This window comes from Meriones unguiculatus, chromosome 4 (assembly GCF_030254825.1).
Source record: "Meriones unguiculatus strain TT.TT164.6M chromosome 4, Bangor_MerUng_6.1, whole genome shotgun sequence".
NCBI classification, from domain to species: domain Eukaryota; kingdom Metazoa; phylum Chordata; class Mammalia; order Rodentia; family Muridae; genus Meriones; species Meriones unguiculatus.
This window is the reverse complement of record NC_083352.1, coordinates 134281451-134301496: the sequence shown is the minus strand read 5'-3', so window position 1 is coordinate 134301496 and position 20046 is coordinate 134281451. Positions and strand designations below refer to the sequence as shown.

General features: G+C 45.8%; 1 protein-coding gene across 1 annotated transcript in view; it reads left to right on the top strand.

Moving 5' to 3' along the window:
- Pcsk2 (proprotein convertase subtilisin/kexin type 2) overlaps positions 1-20046 on the top strand; it is a 264406-nt gene that overhangs the window by 157338 nt on the left and 87022 nt on the right. Inside the window, exons 4-5 of the mRNA XM_021636816.2 lie at positions 281-389; positions 7299-7336. Of these exons, the coding sequence (XP_021492491.2) occupies positions 281-389; positions 7299-7336 (147 nt within the window). The remainder of the gene's footprint in view (positions 1-280; positions 390-7298; positions 7337-20046) is intronic.

Genomic DNA, 20046 nt, shown 5'->3' with positions numbered 1-20046 from the left:
TACCACAGAGCTATGTGCCTATTCCTGTAAAGACAGCGATTTGTTATGAGGTGAGGGGATAAGAGCAGTGTTTAATCTTTACACTAAAACAGAAAGATCTGTTGTTTATGTGAAACAAACAGGAAGGGAAGCCTCTGAGGTAAAGTAGGCCACCCAGAAGCATGTTTCATGAAGGATGCAGCCTTTGAGCTGGCCAGGAAGACTAAGTCTGGCAACCAAGTACCAGCATATGTCACAGCACCAAACCAATCAGACTCTCTGCTTTGAATTCCCCTATCAGTTCAACACTGGACAAGCTGATGGCACTCCTGGCCTCGACTTGAATGTGGCCGAAGCCTGGGAGCTGGGATACACAGGCAAAGGAGTGACCATTGGGATTATGGATGATGGTGAGTAGTGTCTTTCATGACTCCAAACATGGGGGGTTGGGGTTTGGTAGAGGCGAGTCAGGCAACTGGCAACTCTGGACCTGATGGCCACACCACACTTTGACCCACTCCTCCCCTCCATCCTGATCAGAATCATCGGTTAGTGATGCTCTCAACAAGTATTGCTTGAACTGGTAAGTAAGAAACGAGAGAAACCGGCCTGTCTGTCACTCCCTCGCTCTCTCACTGGCCCGCTTCTTACAGCTCACCTGAGATGTCCTCTAAACCATGTCTATCGCCTTGTTTCCCTAGACCCACACTGCCCAGGGCTGTAGTGCTGACTACACATGGCCACTGAGAGTTAGTTAATTAAAGCTCACAGCAATTTAACACTCAAATTCTCACAACAGCTCCAGTTCATATTTTAATGCTGTCTTCTTCACACTATGGGGAACCCAACCCAGAGCCTTGCACACATGCTAGGCAATTGCTCTACCACTCAGTTCTTTGCTCAGCTTCCTTGTTTTAGGTAGCCACATGGGCTATTTTAACTACTGAGGTCAAAAATCCATTTTAATAATCACAGACAGTTCTTTCTGAGAGTGTGGCTTTGGGTCCATGACAAGATTGAGGTTTCAAAAACCTGGCTTTAATGCTACTTTCAGAGCAGGCCCCCATCAGGCAGTCTTTGATCATGGTTGTATCATTGACAGACTCATTTGTTACCCTGCTGTGCAGGCTGGAGGTTTAACAGATTTTGTGAATTAGTGTTTTTATAACTGCATGTGGTCTTGCCTCTAGCGAGATCTTGCAGTGTCATCACCACCCTGCAGTCACTTTGCTGGGATGTCCTTCTGCCCTTGGTCACTAGGGCTCCCTCTAAGAGTCCTACTGGGCATTATCAGCTTAATTACCCACAAAGCCTGCACAGAGATGAAACAATGGAACCTCTCCCTTCTGAAATCCTCAAAGAATTTTGACTAAAAGCAAGCCTTTGAAGCAGAATTGATGGGGGGGGGGGGGGGATGACCAGAATGCTCCAAACCTGTTCTTTGTGGGAGCTCATTAAGCAATGTGAAATCCTGAGTCTGGAAGCATCTGATGTGTTGGGTGTTTTGAAGTGGATGTAAAAGCCTTCTCTAGTAATGAGAGTTTTCCCTAAAAGAAAGGAACTATGTGGACAGATATCAGAGCTTATGAACATGGTTTTTCCTTCTGAACACTTTGCCTTAGTCTACCTTCCAGACCAGCTGAGGCAGCCTCACCCAAAAAATGAGGCATCTAATTTTGGAAGAAACTGCTTAGGATATACTGTGAGAGTCAACATAACAGCCCACTGGGGGTCCTCTACTGTAAACAGAGAGGCCACCTTAAATGTGGCACAATAGTGGCAACAGACACCCTGGCCTGATCAACTTCCAACAGCATATAGGTGCCAGCTTCCGTTTCTGTCCATAGCCTCCTTGAATGAGCCGTCCCTTCCAAAGATGGCAAATGAGAAGGTGCCTCACATACTCCAGGCTGAGAGGCAAAGTCTTCAGAAAGTCCCGGAAATTTTTCATGCTTGATCTTATTTCTGAAGGTTAGTGGTCATTGGGATCCCCGTAAGTTGAGCTCACAGTCTCTCTACTAAAATTCATCTCTCTATGATTTTGATTATTTCTGTTACAGAACAAACCACCTAGAGTAACTTTCTTTTTAATTACGGTGTTTTGTAGTCCTGTGAAATACTGAGTTCTGCTGGACAGTTCTGCTGCTGTCTCTAAAGAACAAAAAAAAAAAAAAAAAGTTCTATCAGGGAAGGAGGCTCAGTCAGTAAAGGCCTTTGTACAAGTGTGAGGACTGAGTTCCCATCTCTAACATGAAGGTGAAAGCTGAGTGTAGCAGTGCACACCTCTTAACCCAGAACTGGAGGTCAAGGCCAGGTGGCAGAGACTGGCAGACCCCTGAAGCTCCCTGGGAAGTCAGTCTAACTGAATCAGTGAGCATAGGGATCAGGGAGAGGTCCTGCCTCAAAGAATAAGGTAGAGAGAAACTGAGGAAGACACCTAACATCTACCTCTGGCCTCTACACGCCTAAAACCACATGCAACACACACTCAACGAGCATGTGTTCAGTGTATTCTACTTTAAGAGGTAATTAAAAATACAGGAACATTAAAATACTGTATATCAGGTTATTGCTTTCATTTCAATCACTTTTTTTCTTGGTGGAAAATGCCTTTCATCCTTCACAATTCTATCAATAATGCTTTCTTTCTCAGGCCCAAGTCTATAACCATTCGAACATTTTTCTCTTAAACTAATAAAGGTCCTTTCTTATAATCATAATATATTTTATTGAGATCTAATTTCTTCCTGGTCTCATATTATCTCCTTGCTCTCCTATTTCCCACCACAGAGAAGAGATTACCAATTCTTCTCTTAAACCAAGTCCATTCTCAGAACATGGAATCGTGTTTTAGGGTTGACTTCCAATGTAAAAGGCATGTTCTTTGTGTATAGTTGGGGGATCAGTGTTTAGATTATATTTGTTACAAAACTTTTTGATTAACAGTGTTAAATAATTTCAACAAACATAATCAGTTTCATTTCTACACAGATTTTAATATCAAGCCAATTTCTAAAAATGTTTTTGTTAGCAATTTCTTCTGCTAATATTACTCCCATTGTGTGATAGATTATTGTAGTAGTTACTTGTCATGACTGAAAACCCTGACAAAAAGCTAGCTAGGGAAGGAAGCGTTTGCCTTGGCTTACAGTCCTGGAGGGCAGACAGGAGATCATGGCAGGGGAAGCATGACAGCAGGAGGGAGAGACCCGCCTGGCCGCCAGGAAGGTGTCTGAGCACACCATCCCCACACAAGAAGCAGAGAGAGAGTAGGATGTGGGGCCATGACATGAATGTCAAAACTCATCTTCAGAAATGTACTTCTCCAGTGAGACCCCACCTCCAAAAGGTCCCACAACCTTCCTAAATAGCACCACAAGCTGGGAATCAAGAGCTCACAGGTAAGAACCTGTGAGAGTAATTTTATAGTCAAACCACAAGTTCCTACCCTTGTCCCCACAGTCTCGAGGCCAGCTCGTAATATGAAATACGTTTAGTCCAATTTCAAAAGTCCTATAGTCTTTGAAACTCCCAATACTGTTCAAGTGCCCAAAGTCTCTTTGAGACTCAAGGTAAACATTTGCTGTAAACTGTAAAATCAACATGTAAATTATAGACTTCCAATACACAGAATATACATCCCCAATCCAAAAAGGAACAATGGGGACACAGGGAGGAAATGCTGAACAAAAACTAGACTGAAACCAGCAAGATAAACGCCAAGACCTGTAGTTCCATGTCTGACATCTGGGCTTCAAAAACCTTAGGCAGTTCCTCCCTTTAACCTGTGCTGCCTGTCACATGGCTCTCTCTTAGGCTGTATTACTTCCTGTGTGCAACCCTCCTGAGCAGATTTCCCACACCTTTGGCATCTCCATCACAACCCAGGCTCCAGCATCACAGCTTTGCAGAACAGCCTTTCGGAGCCTCCTCACAGGGACTCCAGGCTTCACACACACTGTTGAGCTATAGCAGCTCCCTGAGACCACAGAGAAAAAAAGTTATGACAGCCCCCTCAGTGAAGAACATTGCCAAGTTCTGCTACCAGCTTGGGGTGGAGCCTAGCTTCTTTGAACCATCGCTACAGCACTTGTATACCATCTGGTAAAAAATTATTTGCTAGGTATTAACTTTCTAGGACCAGGAAACCCCTGAGTCTTTCTCCTTTCATAAGGAGGATCTTGACCTCTGGGTACCTTTCCTGATGGTTCACTGCAGGGCAGGAGGCTTTGTCAATGGCACAAATCCCTGACAGTGAAGCCTTTTTCTCAACGTGTGCCTTATCTGCAAGCCTCCCAGCGCTCCTTTCCTCCCCGTTACGCACACTTAATCAGAAAGAACCATTACATAGAATATTATTCTGTCTTGAAATTTCTTCCACCAGATAAATTAGCCCATTAACTTTTAATTCAGCCTCATGCAATTTCTCAGGACACAGGCAGAATACAGCTAGATTCTCTGATGAAATGTCATGGGAATGGCCTCTAGGCCAGTTGCTGATAAAATCCTTGTTCCCTCTAAATCTTCATGGGTCTCTGTTGTCCATTGCACCCTCAGAGCATCTGTCTTCCAAGCCCCTGCAAGAATGGCCCATTAATCTCTGCCAGTGGCACAGAACAGCTTTTCTAGCCTGAAGTTCTGACATCTTCCACTCTCCTCTAAAAACAGCATGAAGAGGTTTATCACAGCAACAACCACTTCTCTGAGACCAATTTTTGTATTGATTACTTTTGTGTTGCTGTAATAAACATGCTTTCGCAAAAAAGCAAGCTGGGAAAGGGGATTTTATTTTGGCTCACAGTTTTAGAGGAAAGTCAGTCCATCTCAGCAAAGGCATGGGAGGAGCACAAGGCCAGCAAGGAAACAGACTGGTCACACCTCCCATCACACAGGATGCAGAGATAAATAACAGGAAGTGGGGCCATAATATAGAACCTCAAAGCACGTCCTCAGTGACATAATTCCTCCAGCAACGCTCCACCTCCTAAAGGTTCCATAACTTTCCCAAGCAGTGCCACCAGCTGAGAACCAAGTGTTCAAACATGAGCCTGGAGGGGACTTCTTTTTGTTATTCCATCCCTAAATCTGCCAGTGACTAAGGTCTTTATGGTAGGAGTTATCTACTACACTTTATAATTAGAAACTGTCTACAGAAAGAGGGAGGTATTTCCAGAACATTGCTATCACCCATGACAATCAGTTGGCAATAAAGTTAACCGTGATTATAGATTTATTCATTCATTCATTCACTTTACATCCTGATCGTAGCCCCTCCCCCCTCTCCTCCTGATTTCACCCTCCTCTTCCACATCCCCTCTCCCCTGTTCCTCAGATAATGGGAGCCTCCATCACTCCCACCAACATGCTCCTGCTCATCAAGTCACATCAGGACTCAGCTCTTCCTCTTCCCCTGTGGCCTGGTGAGGCAGGCCCACCAGGGAGAAGTAGTCAAAAAGCAGGCAATAGAGTCCATGTCAGAGACAGCCCCTGCTCTGCTTACCAGGGGATCCACATGAAGCCTGAGCTGCCCATCAGCTACATCTGTGTGGGGGCCTAGGTCCAGTCTATGGTTGCTGCTTTGGTTGTTGCTTCAGTTGGAGGGGAGATTTTATGTTCAAATAATGATAATAACAGGAAATTATTAGCATGGTGACTATAAGCCAAACATTTCAATGAACTGTTTCTAATCTTGAAAAGAGTCTTTGCAAGGTAAATGCTAGCCCCATTTCAAGGATGACAGAGTCAAATCCCAGAGAGAGAATATTATTTGACAAAATCCACATCAGTGTGACAGTGTCCGGCCCTTGAAACAAACTGGATCTGTTGATCTCAACACATGTGTTCACCCCAACTCTGTAGATGGATTTCTTTCTACAGACTTTTGTCAGGAGAGCAGAAAGCGCTTCAAAGCATCATGCCCCTGAGTGACAAGTGACTAGCTACACTCTCACAGCATTGTTCAGAAAGTATTAATGTGACCTGGAAAATAATGCAAATTTCCTTTTGGAATATGTGCATCCTAATCCAAGAGGGTTGGTTTGCTTTGATTTGGTCTTGCTTTGTGTTTCTTTGTTTGGTTGGTTGGTTTTGCTCTGTTCTCTGTTTGTTTGTAGGGGGTTTTTTCCACTACAAAGCCTTCGGAGGGCTGGCACAACCTCAATAATAGTGGCACAGCCTTAGTATGCATAGAAAGATGTCAGCAGAAGGTGCTTGATGATAATTCTACCTTATAGGTCTAGAATCCCAGGATAGATACAAACTGCACCTACAGCCAGGCTAAACATACCACGTGCTTCTCTGAGCCCTGTCCCCTTCTCACCTCCAATTGTTCAAGAAGGAAATAAGCACACAGAAACCAAGCAACCTGCCTGAAGTCATGCTACTGGTTATCATGGCAGCTGGGAGTCAAACTCTGCTCTTTGGCCCCAAATACCTTCATTTGTAACCATGACCCTATGTAGTCCCAGGGTCCTGCTCCATTGCTCTGCCTCCTCTCTGGCCATATATGCATGGGTATAGCATATGCTAAGATGCTTTAGTACTGCGGATTTTGATGAGAAATGTTTTCAGCCGTGCCTGGTGTTCCACAGTGATTTCTGAAGTCAAAATGTCTGCTAGAACTCAGCGCCATAACATAGGCCATAATTCTACCTAGGAATGACTCCTGGGTACAGACCGGGCTTCGGCTCAAGAGCAAACACAGAACTCCAGCCGAGGCAACTGAAGCCTCTGGCTTTCCAGAAAGGCACGTTCTGAAGAGACAAGCATCGGCTCCCAGCTAGCAACACCTCACTAGAAACCGCTAGCTTTCTCCTAATGGCTTTTCTCGCCCAGCCGCGCGCTTCTTATTTCCATGCTGGAACGTGCTCTCCTAATCCGTGTTTCTCCATGCCCTGCTAAATAATCATCGCCTTTCCTCCCCGGGGCCAGCTTCATTTCAGAGGAGATGCGTTAGAAATGTCAGGGTTTCTACAAATCTCTTTTACATCGCTGCTGCGATGAGCCATCCATCTCACAGTCACTAAGCCCCTTACTGCTGACATTTATCCGGAAGCGTTATCCTGGGCCCAGAGCTCTAATTGGCTTCACTGCTCTGCAGTATGTCTGGGGGCAACTGTCTCTCCACCAAGTGAGGCAGCCCTCCTCCACACAGAAAGGGGAGGCAAGGCAGAGGGTTCCGGATAAGCCCTCCTCTCCCCCAACCCTTTACTCCAAATCTCCTGCACCATCCTTGCAAGGAGCAGCCATTCCTGGGCAGCTTTTTTGAGGACACAATTGGGCAGGCGTTAACCCTCCACTCCTGTGTTGTCTTTTCACAGGAATTGACTATCTCCACCCAGACCTGGCCAACAACTATGTAAGTACAAGCTGATTTTCAAGTGTGGGGAATGTGTGCTTTTAGGACACCTGCTGCATCCAGTTACCAGAAACACAACTCGGGTGTATGCAATATGCATGCATACGTGCAGAGGATGATCGAGCATACACACACACACACAGGAGCACATGCATGCCCAGATTCAGGAACAGTCACACACGTACATGCAACTCGGATGTTCCTGTGCACACAGAATAACACCCACATAACTCAAGTGCGCACACTTGTGTGCTTGTACACACTGAATCCGCCCACCTTGTTAGAGCCACTGCTCAGATAGAGGAGCTGGCCACTTGCCAAATGAGCGGCTTTTCAAGAAGAACAGATAAAAAGCTGAAGTTTGGAGGAACAGACTGCCAAGAAAGTAGATAAAGGGAGAGGCAGAGAGGAGAGCCGCGTGGCTTGAATCAAGGCCAGTTGCAATCCTGCAGTGAAAGGGGTAATCAAGCTATCAGGGTACTTGCTGGCAAAAACTGAAGACCAAAGAGCCAAAAACCACAGTATCTCACATTGCAACCCTCACTCTGGGAGAGTAAGAATGAGCCATCCATCTCACAGTCACTAAGCCCCTTACTGCTGACATTTATCCGGAAGCGTTATCCTGGGCCCAGAGCTCTAATTGGCAGTACCCTTTCTGATAATGTTTGCTGCTCTAAACATTTGATGGAGCCTCGCCTTTAGGGCCCCTCGACACACAAGTGCTGTCAGCGCAAGCTCACTGCCCAGCACTGGGTTAGAACCTCACTCTCTGCTTTTGGACCTTCATTCCAGCCTCGGGAGGTCTAGTGTGCAAGCGCTGGCGTGTTGGTGTAAAGTTGCTCAGCTGAGTTACACTTTGCCTGTAAACTCAAGCTCTTAAGTTTAAAAGGCACGATTGTAGGGACAGAAGGCTTCCATTTAAAACAAGGGTTTAAGTGAAACAGACAGTCAGAAGCAAAGCTGTTGACAAGCCAGCACTCTGGGTCTGTGGCCCTAGCATGTCCATCTATACTGCATGGAAGTTGAGGGAGCTGTTCTGTGTTATGGGCACTGCACATCAGGAAACAGGATAATAAAGCTTTTGATATTTGCTGCACAGGACTCAGCAATCTAGAAGCATAAAAATAGAGCTAAAAATCTTCTCTAATACTAACATGTATGTGTGTGAATATAGAAGTATTATATATAAATATTACAGATGGATTCATATATACATGAAATATATATTCATATGTATATACATGAAATGCATCATGGGTCATCCAGTCACTGTGGCCTCCAAGGGAAGTGACAGAAAGTTAAGCTAAAGTTTTATTGCAGGTGGTAATAGTGCACGGCAGTGGAGAAGACACTTGTGGGCTGCCTGCATGGGACAGTCTGTACCCCTGGTCCCATTGCATCGTGTCTAGGGAGCCCTTCTCCAGCCGGTCCTAGTGACCACCTGCCCCTCATCCAGCTCACATGTGCCTGGCTATTCATTTACTTTCTTGAAACGGCCTGAACTCCTGACTTTGGTCGACTCTTCTATGTATCCCTTTTCTATTCCTCCAGAAATACAGAGCCCTGAGATGTCACTGAAGGGGACACTTGAAAAGAAGAAATTTTTTGTTTTCTGCCATGCTCTGTTATCTCTGGGCCTTCCCTCTTGGAGGCATGTTTCCCTCAGGGATGCTATCCTGCCGCCTAGGAGAATTGCCGAAACTCACAGAGGCACTGGTATTTCCCATAATCCTTCTGCTCCGGGGCCCAGGACATAGGGCTATCACTGCCCTGTCTCCTAGAGGACCTCATCATGGGTGGCTCCCTGTTGCTGAAAGGCAATGACACCTAGCCTCTTTGCTGTGCATAGATGTTAGCACCACAAAAGCCTGGAACAGTGGTTCTCAACCTGTGGGTCACAGCCCCTTTGGCAAACCTCTGTCTCCAAAACTGTTGACATTATGTTTCATAACAGTAGGAAATTGTGAACTTATGACGTAATAAAAGTAATTTTATGGTTGTGTTTCACCACAACATGAGGAATGCATGAAAGGGTTGAAGATGTTTGGGAACCACTGGGAAACTCCCACCTGAACCTGGAGAACGCTGGCTGCACTCAGACCAGCAATATCAGTAACCTCGAGTCCCCAGGGTTTGTGATCTTTGAGATCTGCCCCTTCAATCCTTTCCAAAGGTGTGGATAAAGGCATGCGCTATTTGGAAAGGTATAAAACAGATTCCAAACCAGCCATAGCACTATCAACCTTAATATCTGGGACTTTTTGTTCTATGTGTCTTTTTTTTTTTTTTTCATAAAGCTAAATTCTGACTGCATACTGTATTCCCACATCTTTGTATGTTATGAACATTTTTACATTTTTTAAATTTATTTATTGTTTTATTAATTAGTTTATCCAGTTTGTATCCCAGCTGTAGCCCCCTCCCTAGTCCCCTTTGAATCCCACCTTCTCTCCTTCTTCCCCACCCATGCCCCTCTCCAAGTCCACTGATGGGGGAGGTCCTCATCTCCTTCCTTCTGATCTATCAGGTCTCATCAGGAATGGCTGCATTGTCTTCTTCTGTGACCTGGTAAGGCTGCACCCCCCTCAGGGGGAGGTGATCAAAGAGCAGGCCAATCAGTTCATGTCAGAGGCAGTCCCTGTTCCCATTAACATTTTCACATTTTTAAGTATCTTCATTTTTGGGTAGCATTGCCTCACACTGCCACTTAAGCACCACAATCCCCGATTGCTGAACAACTAAATGTGTGTTCCCAGTGGTTGTTGGGAGCCGCCGCGTGAATGTTTCGCCGGCAGAAACGCACGCGACCACAGGAATCTTTCCGCAGTAAACTTTATTAGTCACGCGATGAAGAGGGGAGAGAGAGAGACCCCCGATGTGGTGCTGTTTATATAAGCCGGGGTCGCACCTGAGTGACGTGTGAATACCCTGACTGGCTGCTTACTTTTACCCCGCCTGATGACTAGGACCATTATGCTAGCGGCCTTGTGACGTGTCAATACCCTGGTTGGCTGCTCACTCTTACCGGCGTGCCTACGCAATCCTTAGCGTGCTCACGCAATCTTTAGCGTGTATACGCATCTGCGCATGCACCCTGGAGGTTTAAGTTTTGAGGGCGAGATGTCAGCGCCAGCTAGTGGCATCTGAGTCTCGGCTCTCCACAAGTGGTTGCATGGCTCTACAAGATAGCATGACCGACAGTGGCGTGCTCCATGGCAGGACCACATAAACTATTCAGCTTCTTTCCGGAGCTGAAAGAACCCCGGGGAAAATAAAACCTAAGAAGCCTATTAACTGTGTTTCCAACTATTTCAGTGTGCACTGTGGAATGAGCTGTTCTACATCTCCTATAACTTCTCTCAAGTAAATTGCCACCAACAGTTTGGCAACTAACTGTAAAGGTAGATTTTCAGTTTACTTCAAGGGTTAACTGTCTTGTGATTAAGGCTAGTAGGTACACAGGAGAGGTGAGATCTCCAGACCTGAAAATACAGACTTGGGTTGTGGCCACTGGGAGGGGATGCTGAAGAGACAATGCACACATTGGCCTTAATCTACATCACTGGTTCTCAGCCTTCCTAACACTGTGACCCTTTAACACAGTTCCTCATGTTGTGGTGACGCCAGAACATAAAATTCTTTCCCTCGCTATTTCATAACTGTAATTTTACTATTGTGATGAATTGTAATGTCAATAGATATCTGTGTTTTCTGATGGCCTTACGCATTCCTTGTGAAAGGGTCATTTGACCCCCAAAAGGGGTTGCGACCCACAGGTTGAGAACTGCTGATTTAGATATTACCTAAAAAATGAATAGAAAATGTGAATTATGTTTAAAGATGTACATCTTGATAATTTCATCCAGAGCAAGGTCCAAACATTTGTTAAAGCACCTGGAACCTTCAAAGAATGTGTGCACACATCCGTTCAGCTATGAAGCTTTCTCCTCTTTGGCATGATGTGAAAGCTAAGCATCCAGATGAGGAGGCTAATTCCTCAACAGAGAACCCAAAGACCAGTTCTCCTAAGTCACGGCATCTCTCTTAGTCTGCACAGAGCTGAGACAGAACCTATCCACAAAATTTGTCTTCTTTATTTTTGACTAAAAACTTTACATGATCAGTACTTACACAGAGTCAACCTGCTGAGGAGGACAACAGAGCCAGAAGCCAATGGCAGGCTCAAGCGCCGAGCGAGGAGAGAATCAACAGGGCCACATCTCCACATTACCGAGTGACATAATGGCCTAGATGTGATGAGCTTACTCAGTGCTCTTCTAGGAAAGGTACTTTAAGGAGGTATTTGCTTGGGCTTTCCCAGAAACAGACCCCTGAGACAAGAATTTCAGCAAAGCTACTTTCTTTCTGCCTGGTGCTGGAGAGCAAAGACGGCAGAGAGAAGGTAGCCATGATCGGTACATTGTCAAACTTGTGGCCTCTGCGGGCAGCTGGAACTTGACTCCACTAGGACAGTCTGAGAGGTGATGTAGAATAAATGCACCTTAGTGTCAGCGCTGTCTCACCTAGCACGAGACAGCTGGAGACTCTGGCAGTCATCGGCTGAGGGCAAGTCCCAGGGGATAGTTACATAGCCTGAAGGACAGCCGCCATTCATGTATGAACAGTGAGCGCTCACGAGCAACATGCAGGTGACAGCACCTGCTACAGTGCATGCCTTGGGAATCTCTTAAAGGTTAAAATAAACCGAAATGGTCCATATTGTGGGAACAAACTCCTCCTCTCATTTATTCACTTATTTTCAATAAGAAGTGAAAATTCTACCCAAAGCTGTTCAGCAAAGTTTCTTCATACTCAAGCCAGGCAAAATGTTTCCCAAAGCAAAGTTCTTTCCATAGCTTTGTTATTTCATGTAGCTGGGATGCAGGGAGTGGGGGAGAGAGAGTAAGTATGGGAGAGTAAGTATGGTAGTTCAGGGCTCTTTCCACTAAACTGAGAATTTAAATACTTTGACAATTGCAAATCAATATATAAATATAAGTCTTTAGTGCTAATTTAATTCAACAAATCTACACTGAGCCTGTTGAGTGGAAAGCAAAGGCGCTAACAGCCACTGCAATGATTAGTCTTTTGTTCCAAGGTTGAATTGGATCTCAGGGTCTGGTCCCATTTGTAAGTGCTTCCTATTCCAAATAATTAAAATTCTCCTTTTTTCCATCCCAATTGCAATAACCACAGAATGAGTACCAGCCAAGAGACTATTCTGGACCATGTCAAAGCCTCATTTCCCCGTTGTCCGTGTGCTGCGACAGTCTGAACAGTTTCCCTAGCTCAGAACAGTCACCATGTGGTTAGCCACGTGCAGGACTGAGGAAGAGAGGCCCGCAGGGTGCAGGCGCCTGAGTCAGGTGAGGGCGGAGTGTCTCACAGCAGGGCTTAGGAGCAGGCAGACGGGAAGCCGCTGGACTCTGTGGCTCCTAGCCATGTTAACTCTAGACCTGTATCTGCAGCACTGGTCCAGCTGAGGCTGTGCTAAGCCTGGGGCCGAGGGATGGCTTCTCTAGGAACGTGTGACGTGCGGAAGAGGCAGCAGTTCTCTGAGCTCGGAGCATCTCATCTTTGCTTTGTCAGCCTGCCTGGCTGAAGGCGGGAGTCACACATGGCTGGTGGGCCTGTAAAACTCAAAGAGGATACTCCAGCTGTGCTGGAGTTTTCTCTGGGACTGATGTCTACACAAAGATCTGAAGCTCTCTATCTCTGAATTCCAACTGAGTATACCAAGAATTTTTTTTTCTTTTTATTATTTTCCTAAACAACAAGCTGTTAGGTAACAGTGGCAGCATTCATTTTGTATTAATTACTATACGTTTCTTGTAGAAATGGGCTCAGGAGTGTCGCATCTGTGGTCTGTGGTCTGTGGTCTGTATATGGCCTGGGATGGCTTCCTTTCTCCTTGTCTTCACTTTACTTCAATGCTAATTCTAAGAGTCTCTGGTCCTCTCCACTCTGCTCTTCACTTTCCTAGCCTCCTATTCTTATACTCAACCTGGATCAGCTGACCTCTTCTTTTCTTCTGATAACTCTGAGCCTGTTGGGAACCGGGCTGAGCAATTGCACTCGTTTCCTAAGGCATACTATACTGACTCTCCATTAGCATAATCTCAGCTATTTAGAGAAGAAAATGAGAGTTTACTGAGTATCTGATATGTGTCGTCCTGATACACATATTATCTCAATAACACCTGACAGTGCCAAGAGACTTGATTGGACTTCCGCTATGCCCCTCTCACTAATGAAGAAACGAAAGTTCAAAGTCTAAGGTTAGGAAGTGGTGGTGTTTCTTTAGACACTCCCCAAAACTCTGGTCCTTAGCCTACTCACTTATTTTAGCATTCGCTCATCCTTCCAACAATGCTACTTACCTAAAATGAGTGACTACATCTCAACTAGATCAAGAACCGCCTCTGTGTATCTTGCGCATGTTGTATCTCTCTTAATATTTAGCATTGTGATTATCAGGCATTTCATAAATATTTAGGTAGTGCTGAATATTTACTGTTGTGAATGAAACTGGAGCTGAATCAAACAATGCCCCTCTATTACTGATTGGAAAATCTGGCAGGCAGATTTTCTAACTCCCAGCTCCTAACCATTTCATAGGTGGCTGCCACCCGTAGGTTCCCTGTAGCACATGACACCGATGTGGGGATAGAGAACCATGGACTCTGAGGACCCACAGGCACAGGCCTGAAGAAGAGATGTTCAGAGTGGGGAATCCACACTCAGGTAGCCTCAAGCCTTTTCTGTAACCCCTCCCCCCTGGCCAGGGCTTGTGGAAATGTTGTTAGATTCAGATACAGCTTGGTTCCCAGGTTTGTGGATGATAGATTAAGCTTTGTTTCAATTCAAATATCAGACCATTATGGATTCTGCAGTGCTGTTATTCAAGCAACAGAAGTGCTTTAAAAGACAAAACAAGGCCACCCCGGAGGACCTGCACGCCCACCCTCTTCTGATGAGTCCTGACAGATCACTGTGTCTGAGAAGGAACCTGTGGAGAGTCTGAAGTTCTGCCAGTGCTGAGCTGAAGGGAAGAGCCTTGGGCTCAGCAGCAGCACGCCAGGTGGCACAGGGCTGCCATAATGAAAGAGTGACGGCTGCAGACAGACACTGTCCTCAGCCCTGGTGACTCATGTGTCATGCAGTATTGATCACATACATTGCTCCAGGCTTTTAAGCCTATTAATATTTAAATAAGTGCATTAATAATGCATTGAAATTGAGGCTTAAATACCCTTTGTGTCTTATTGAAAGGGAGGCCAGCTATTTTCAGCACTTTGTGTGTGTGTGTGTGCTGACCAGTTCACAGGGAACTTCATCACCAGAAAGCCGGAATGAATAAATGGAACTGTCTGAATGATTCCTTGGATAGATCCTGGAACAAATGACTATAATCTTATTCAATCTGTGGATTAGAGGAAATGGTCCATTTTTATAAGGACATATTTGGTATGAAATTGGAAAAAGATAAACCTAGTTTGATTAAATGGAGCTCCTTCCTAGGACTCCTTGTTTGGAGCAGAATTACAACTAAAAGCAATGAAAAAAATCTGGTTCACAAACTTTTACAAATTGTTCACTGGACTAGACTTCGCTCCACTGAACCTAGTCAATTTTCAAGAGGTCTGTGTGCTACTCTAAGGGCCAGGCTTGTAAAAATGTAGGGGTAAAATATCCTTCCCTGCCCTCAGGTGGTTTCCATGTAGGTATAGAATTATGTTGCAATGTGCTCAGTTCTCTCTTGGAAAACAAAACACTACCCACTTGAGAGTGCAGCAAAATCAATAAGACACACAGACTGAAAAGCTAGAGTAATGGATTTTAAGAGTAGCAATTTGCACACTAGGGATGGACTTGCTTTTTTGAGAAAGCATATGGCAACATGCTTAGAAATTCTGTTGGTGTGATTCCTGACACATGGGTGACTCAGCATTTATCAGGAGATCCACTTGTCCCCAGAAGTCACTAAAAGTGGCCCACAAAAATCACTTCCTTGCTCCAAAATTCCCTAAAAGCCTTTGACATGATTTCACTCCATTCACTGAGTTTAAGTCATTTACAAGCCAGAATGCTGTCTTTTACTCATGAAAGACCCACCTAGAGGCCTCGTTCCCCAGAGATATCATTAACTGAGTCTCTCTCTGTGTGGGGGGAGGGGCTAGGTCTGGGTCTAGGTCTGTCTGTCTGAGTACACATGTAAGTGTTGGTGTGCATGTACAGAGACTTTTTCTATAAATAAATATTAAATTATGGAAGGATGGATGGAATGGATGTGTGGGTAGGAGAGAGGGTGGATGGATGGATAGATGGATGGATAGAAATGGTTGAACCATAAAACCACAGTTTTCATTACAACCCAATGTCTGTTCTTTCCTTTAAAAAAAAAAAAAAAACTCTCATTCATTTTCCCTTGAAGACAAGTGTCTGGGTTATTCAGAATTCTGGATCTCTTTGCTTTCTCTCCTGGTGAAACACATATTCCCCTTGAACTTGAGAGGAGCTATAAATGTGACCTGGTATCATTCCCATAATTAGCTTGCATTTCAAAATCAATTAAGATTCCTAATCAGTTGAATCTTAGATAATCAAAGAGAAGATGCTCCCATGCGGGCCTGAACTAAATAGTTGTGCACTTGGGAAGATCTGAAGGTCAGACGAGGAGTAAGTGGGAAGGATTGTAAGCATCATGACGGTTGCCTGCAGTATACTTTATGTTCCGTGCTTGTTATTTTGCCGTTGGGCACTTGGAAGAGAGATAGTGGCCTGTCTAGGAGCCCAGGGCATCATTTTTACAGCCTTGGACTTCCTAATCCTGTCAATAGTCAATAAACCTGAAGAGTACCATCAAGTGTTAGGTAAGATGTCAACCTCTGCTTGATTTTAGGTGGGGGAAAAAAGTCCAGGTGACCCATGTCTAAAAACTCTGACACATAATTTATATGATTTATCAAGTTTGTGGTAATTTTCTATATAGGAATAGAAGTTAGCATGCCCTTCATTTTAGCGAAGAGCTGAGTCCACACTGGCTTGTCTTTTTACATCTTGACAGTTTCATACATATATCCTTGCTGTGGTTATATTCCTACCCCCATTGCCCTCTGATGCCCCTTCCTTTCCCTCTTGTCCAACTTCCCAGCTAGCTCCCTAGTGACTACGTCATCACAAGAAATGACATCCTGTCCTCCAGCAGGCATGAGCCGCCATTAGCTTCTCGGGAAGGGATAGGGCCTCATGGACACCCCCTCCATTCTTGATGAAAGGTTGAAGGGCCCTGCCATGCAGGTGTCCATAGCTGATATAGTCTGTGTCATACCCAGATGGCAGAACTTCAGGTCAGTCTTCCCTCCTCCTCTTAAATTCCTCCTGAACTCCCTTCTGTGATGCTTCCTGGCTTGGGGGGGAGGGTGCCTATATGTGGCCCACTTAAGGCTAAGTGCCCACTGGCCACTTATTCTCCATACTTTGACCCAACCACCACCCTCTACTAAAACGAGCTCCACTGCCCCACATGGAAAGCCGCATATGATTAACATGTAGAAGTCGGCTTGACAACGTGTTCAACTGGGAAAAAAATGGTATTGGCTTCTTTCCTTGGGTTCTCCTTCTCCACAAGCACAGGCTTTTGATCTGGTCGCCAGTTTAAGGTTTTTGTCCCCTCCCACAGAACAGGCCTCAAATACCATAACAGAGCAGTTCGTTATCACCAAAATAGTCATGCCCTTATTGTGCCCGTGGGCACATCTTGCCTGGCAAATCAGTTTTGTGCCACACATAGCCTACAGATGGGTGAGATCCCTGAGAACTGTCTTCCCCAACAGCCCACTCCCTGCATGGTAGCCGCAAGTGGGTTCCCAGCTCAGTGGCACCTTGATTTCTCAGTGTCCTGCAATCTAAATGTGAAGTGCCCTTAGCCACAAGCTCTTACCATGTAGTTCTGGTGGGCAGCCAACGCCAGTGCCAAGAGCGTGTGCTCTTCCAGAGGCCTCTGAGACTTCTCTGAACCTGACTGACTTAACTGTCTTTCAAATCATCCCTCAGTTTTCACATGCTTTAATGCTTGTCTTTATCTGTCCTTTTCACAAAAAAAAAAAAAAAGTGTTTCTTAAATTATTTCCTATTTACTCATCTTTGTGGGGTTCGTTCTTTGACCGTTCCATCAATGTACAAAGCGATCTGTGCTTATCTGTGGTCGCCTGAGTGACAGCAGGTATCATGCCTCAGTCTCCACTCCCTCAGGCTCTGCATGTGACTTGAAACTCAGCACATGGGCAGTGACAACTTGTTTTCTACAGGACTTAATGGACTCAGGAGGCTTGGCTAAGGAGAAAGAGTCCACCCAAAGCAAGGAAAGAAAGGAAGGCAGGGAGAGAAGGGCTGGGCTGTCCACAGGATAATGGTCTCAAGATATTCCTGTTCTTGGACTCTGTTGTCTGCTCTTTGACCACGTACCCCTGACGGGACTGCCTTACCAGGCCACAGGGGAAGAGGATTAACGCAGTCCTTATGCGAGTTGATGAGCTGGAGTGGGGGTGGGGGGACCCCTTCCCTGAGAACTATGGGAATGGCATAGGGGAGGGAGAGCCTCACTGGGAGGAGAGGAGGGAGGGACCTATGAGAAGGATGTTGATTGATTGATTGACTGATTGATTGATTGACGGATTGACTGATTGAAAAGGAATGTCCATGTCCTGGTCCCTGCCACCTGAGACTGTGTGAGATGTTGTGGCATATGGAGGGGCGCTTCGCCGGTGGATTCCTGCTGGTCCTCCTCCCAAGGGTCCAGCCCGTGGGTGAGGACAGGGCGTTCAGGCAGCGTGGGTGAGCGGTATGGAGTCACCGCACAGTTGGATGAACGCAATCCGAGGGCAAGCGGATGCAGATGTGTTTATTCCGGAAGGGAGAGCACATTATATACCTGTGGGCCACCAATCACGCTCCGCCACACCATCTCCGAGCCTGCCATTGGTTGTTCGTCTCTGCGCAGCTTCTCCAACGTTGGGTCACGTACTCCCAGCCCGACTGCTTCTGTAGTCTCCGCTGCGGAAGCTGCCCCAGGCCCTGAGCCTAACGGCCCTTTGCTGGGGACGCCCACAGGCTTCAGGTTGACTCAAAACATGGGGATTCCCCAACGGTTAGTTTCTTGTTGATTATGTTACCAAAATACTTGACAGTCACGGATAATGGAGAAAAGATTCCTGTTGGCTCAGAGATTCAGAGTTCAGTGCATGGGCACTTGGTCCCAAGGGCTTGAACAGAACCTCATGGCAGTGGGAATATTAAGCAGAGAAGAACTCACTTCCTAGATGATCAAAAAACAGAAAACATAACATTCCAAGTAGCCTGGAATCCCTAGGATCCCATACTCACTCCCACCTCCTCCAGCCAGGCCTCATCTCCCAAAGTTTCCGCAACCTCCCCCAGTGCCCTTACCTAAAAACCAAGCACTTGGTTCATGAGCCTGTGACAGGTGCTACATCTGCTGTTAACCATGCATGCTTTACCAGCAAGAGAGCAGAGCAAACCCGGTATTACAACAGGCAAAGGGTAATGAAGAGGCAGAAGAGATTCAGAACTGAGGACTCAACCCTTTTTTTTTTTTTTTTTTTTTTTTTGGCCCCAAAGGTAGAAGGGCAGGAGTAGGAAGGGAGAGGAGGTGACAGAAGTCAAGATGTAGGTGACCTCTGGAAACTGGGAATGGCCCTAGGCTGGGCAGCAAGGAAACAGGGGCCTCACCCTCACAAGCACCTGAATTCTACTAACAACCTGAACTAGAAGGAAACCAGCTTTGCCCTAGGGTCCCACTAAGGAAGCACAGCCACGCCAGCACCTCGATTTCAGCTCAGTGACATCCAGAACCGATAGAACTCTAAAACAATAACTAAGAATCATTTGCAACTATTTAAGCTTGCATGAATTTGTCCGTCCCAGCAACAATAGAAAATGATTACGGGGCAGAGGAAATGACTCAGAGGGTAGCAGGCTTACCACATAAGCTTAAGAACCTGAGTTCTGAACCCCAGAAACCACGTAAAAGCTGGGTGCGGTAGCCCAAGTGTCTATAATGCGTCTCCCTTATGGAGAGATGAGAAGCAGCAGGCGAGTCCCAGGAAGCCTTCTATCCTGGCGTACACAGCAATGAACAACAAGAGACCGTTTCTCAAATACAGAGGACAGTAAGGACCAACACCAAAGGCTGCTTTAATACCTCCACACCCATGCTGTGGCACACACACACATTCTCACACACTCTCTCTCACACGCACATACAAATGCTCAAATACTCCTGGAAATGGATACAGGGCATCTTAACTGAAATGCTGTTTTCCCTCCCCTGGACGAGAACTGAACACTCAAATCTCACCAGTGATAGAGTAGAGCGTTACTATCTAGTCGCTGCCCCAGCAGCTCATGGTAGCAGGTAAGCCAGTTCTGAGACCAGCAATGATCTGACAGAGCCCCAAACTGTTCCACACGGAAATTCAGTAAATCTCAGTCCTAGGAAGGCATAGGGAGCCAAACCGCTTGGACACTGAGATGACCCATGTGACCAAAATCCATCCCGGGGCCTCGTAGGGAGTCTGTGCCCTCCCCATTTCTCCGGCATGGGTGTGCTCAAAGCTGAAACTGCTCATGACTGCGTTGACTTAGTGTGAGTTTAAGGATATTTGAGAAAATTGACAGAGAACTGTTTT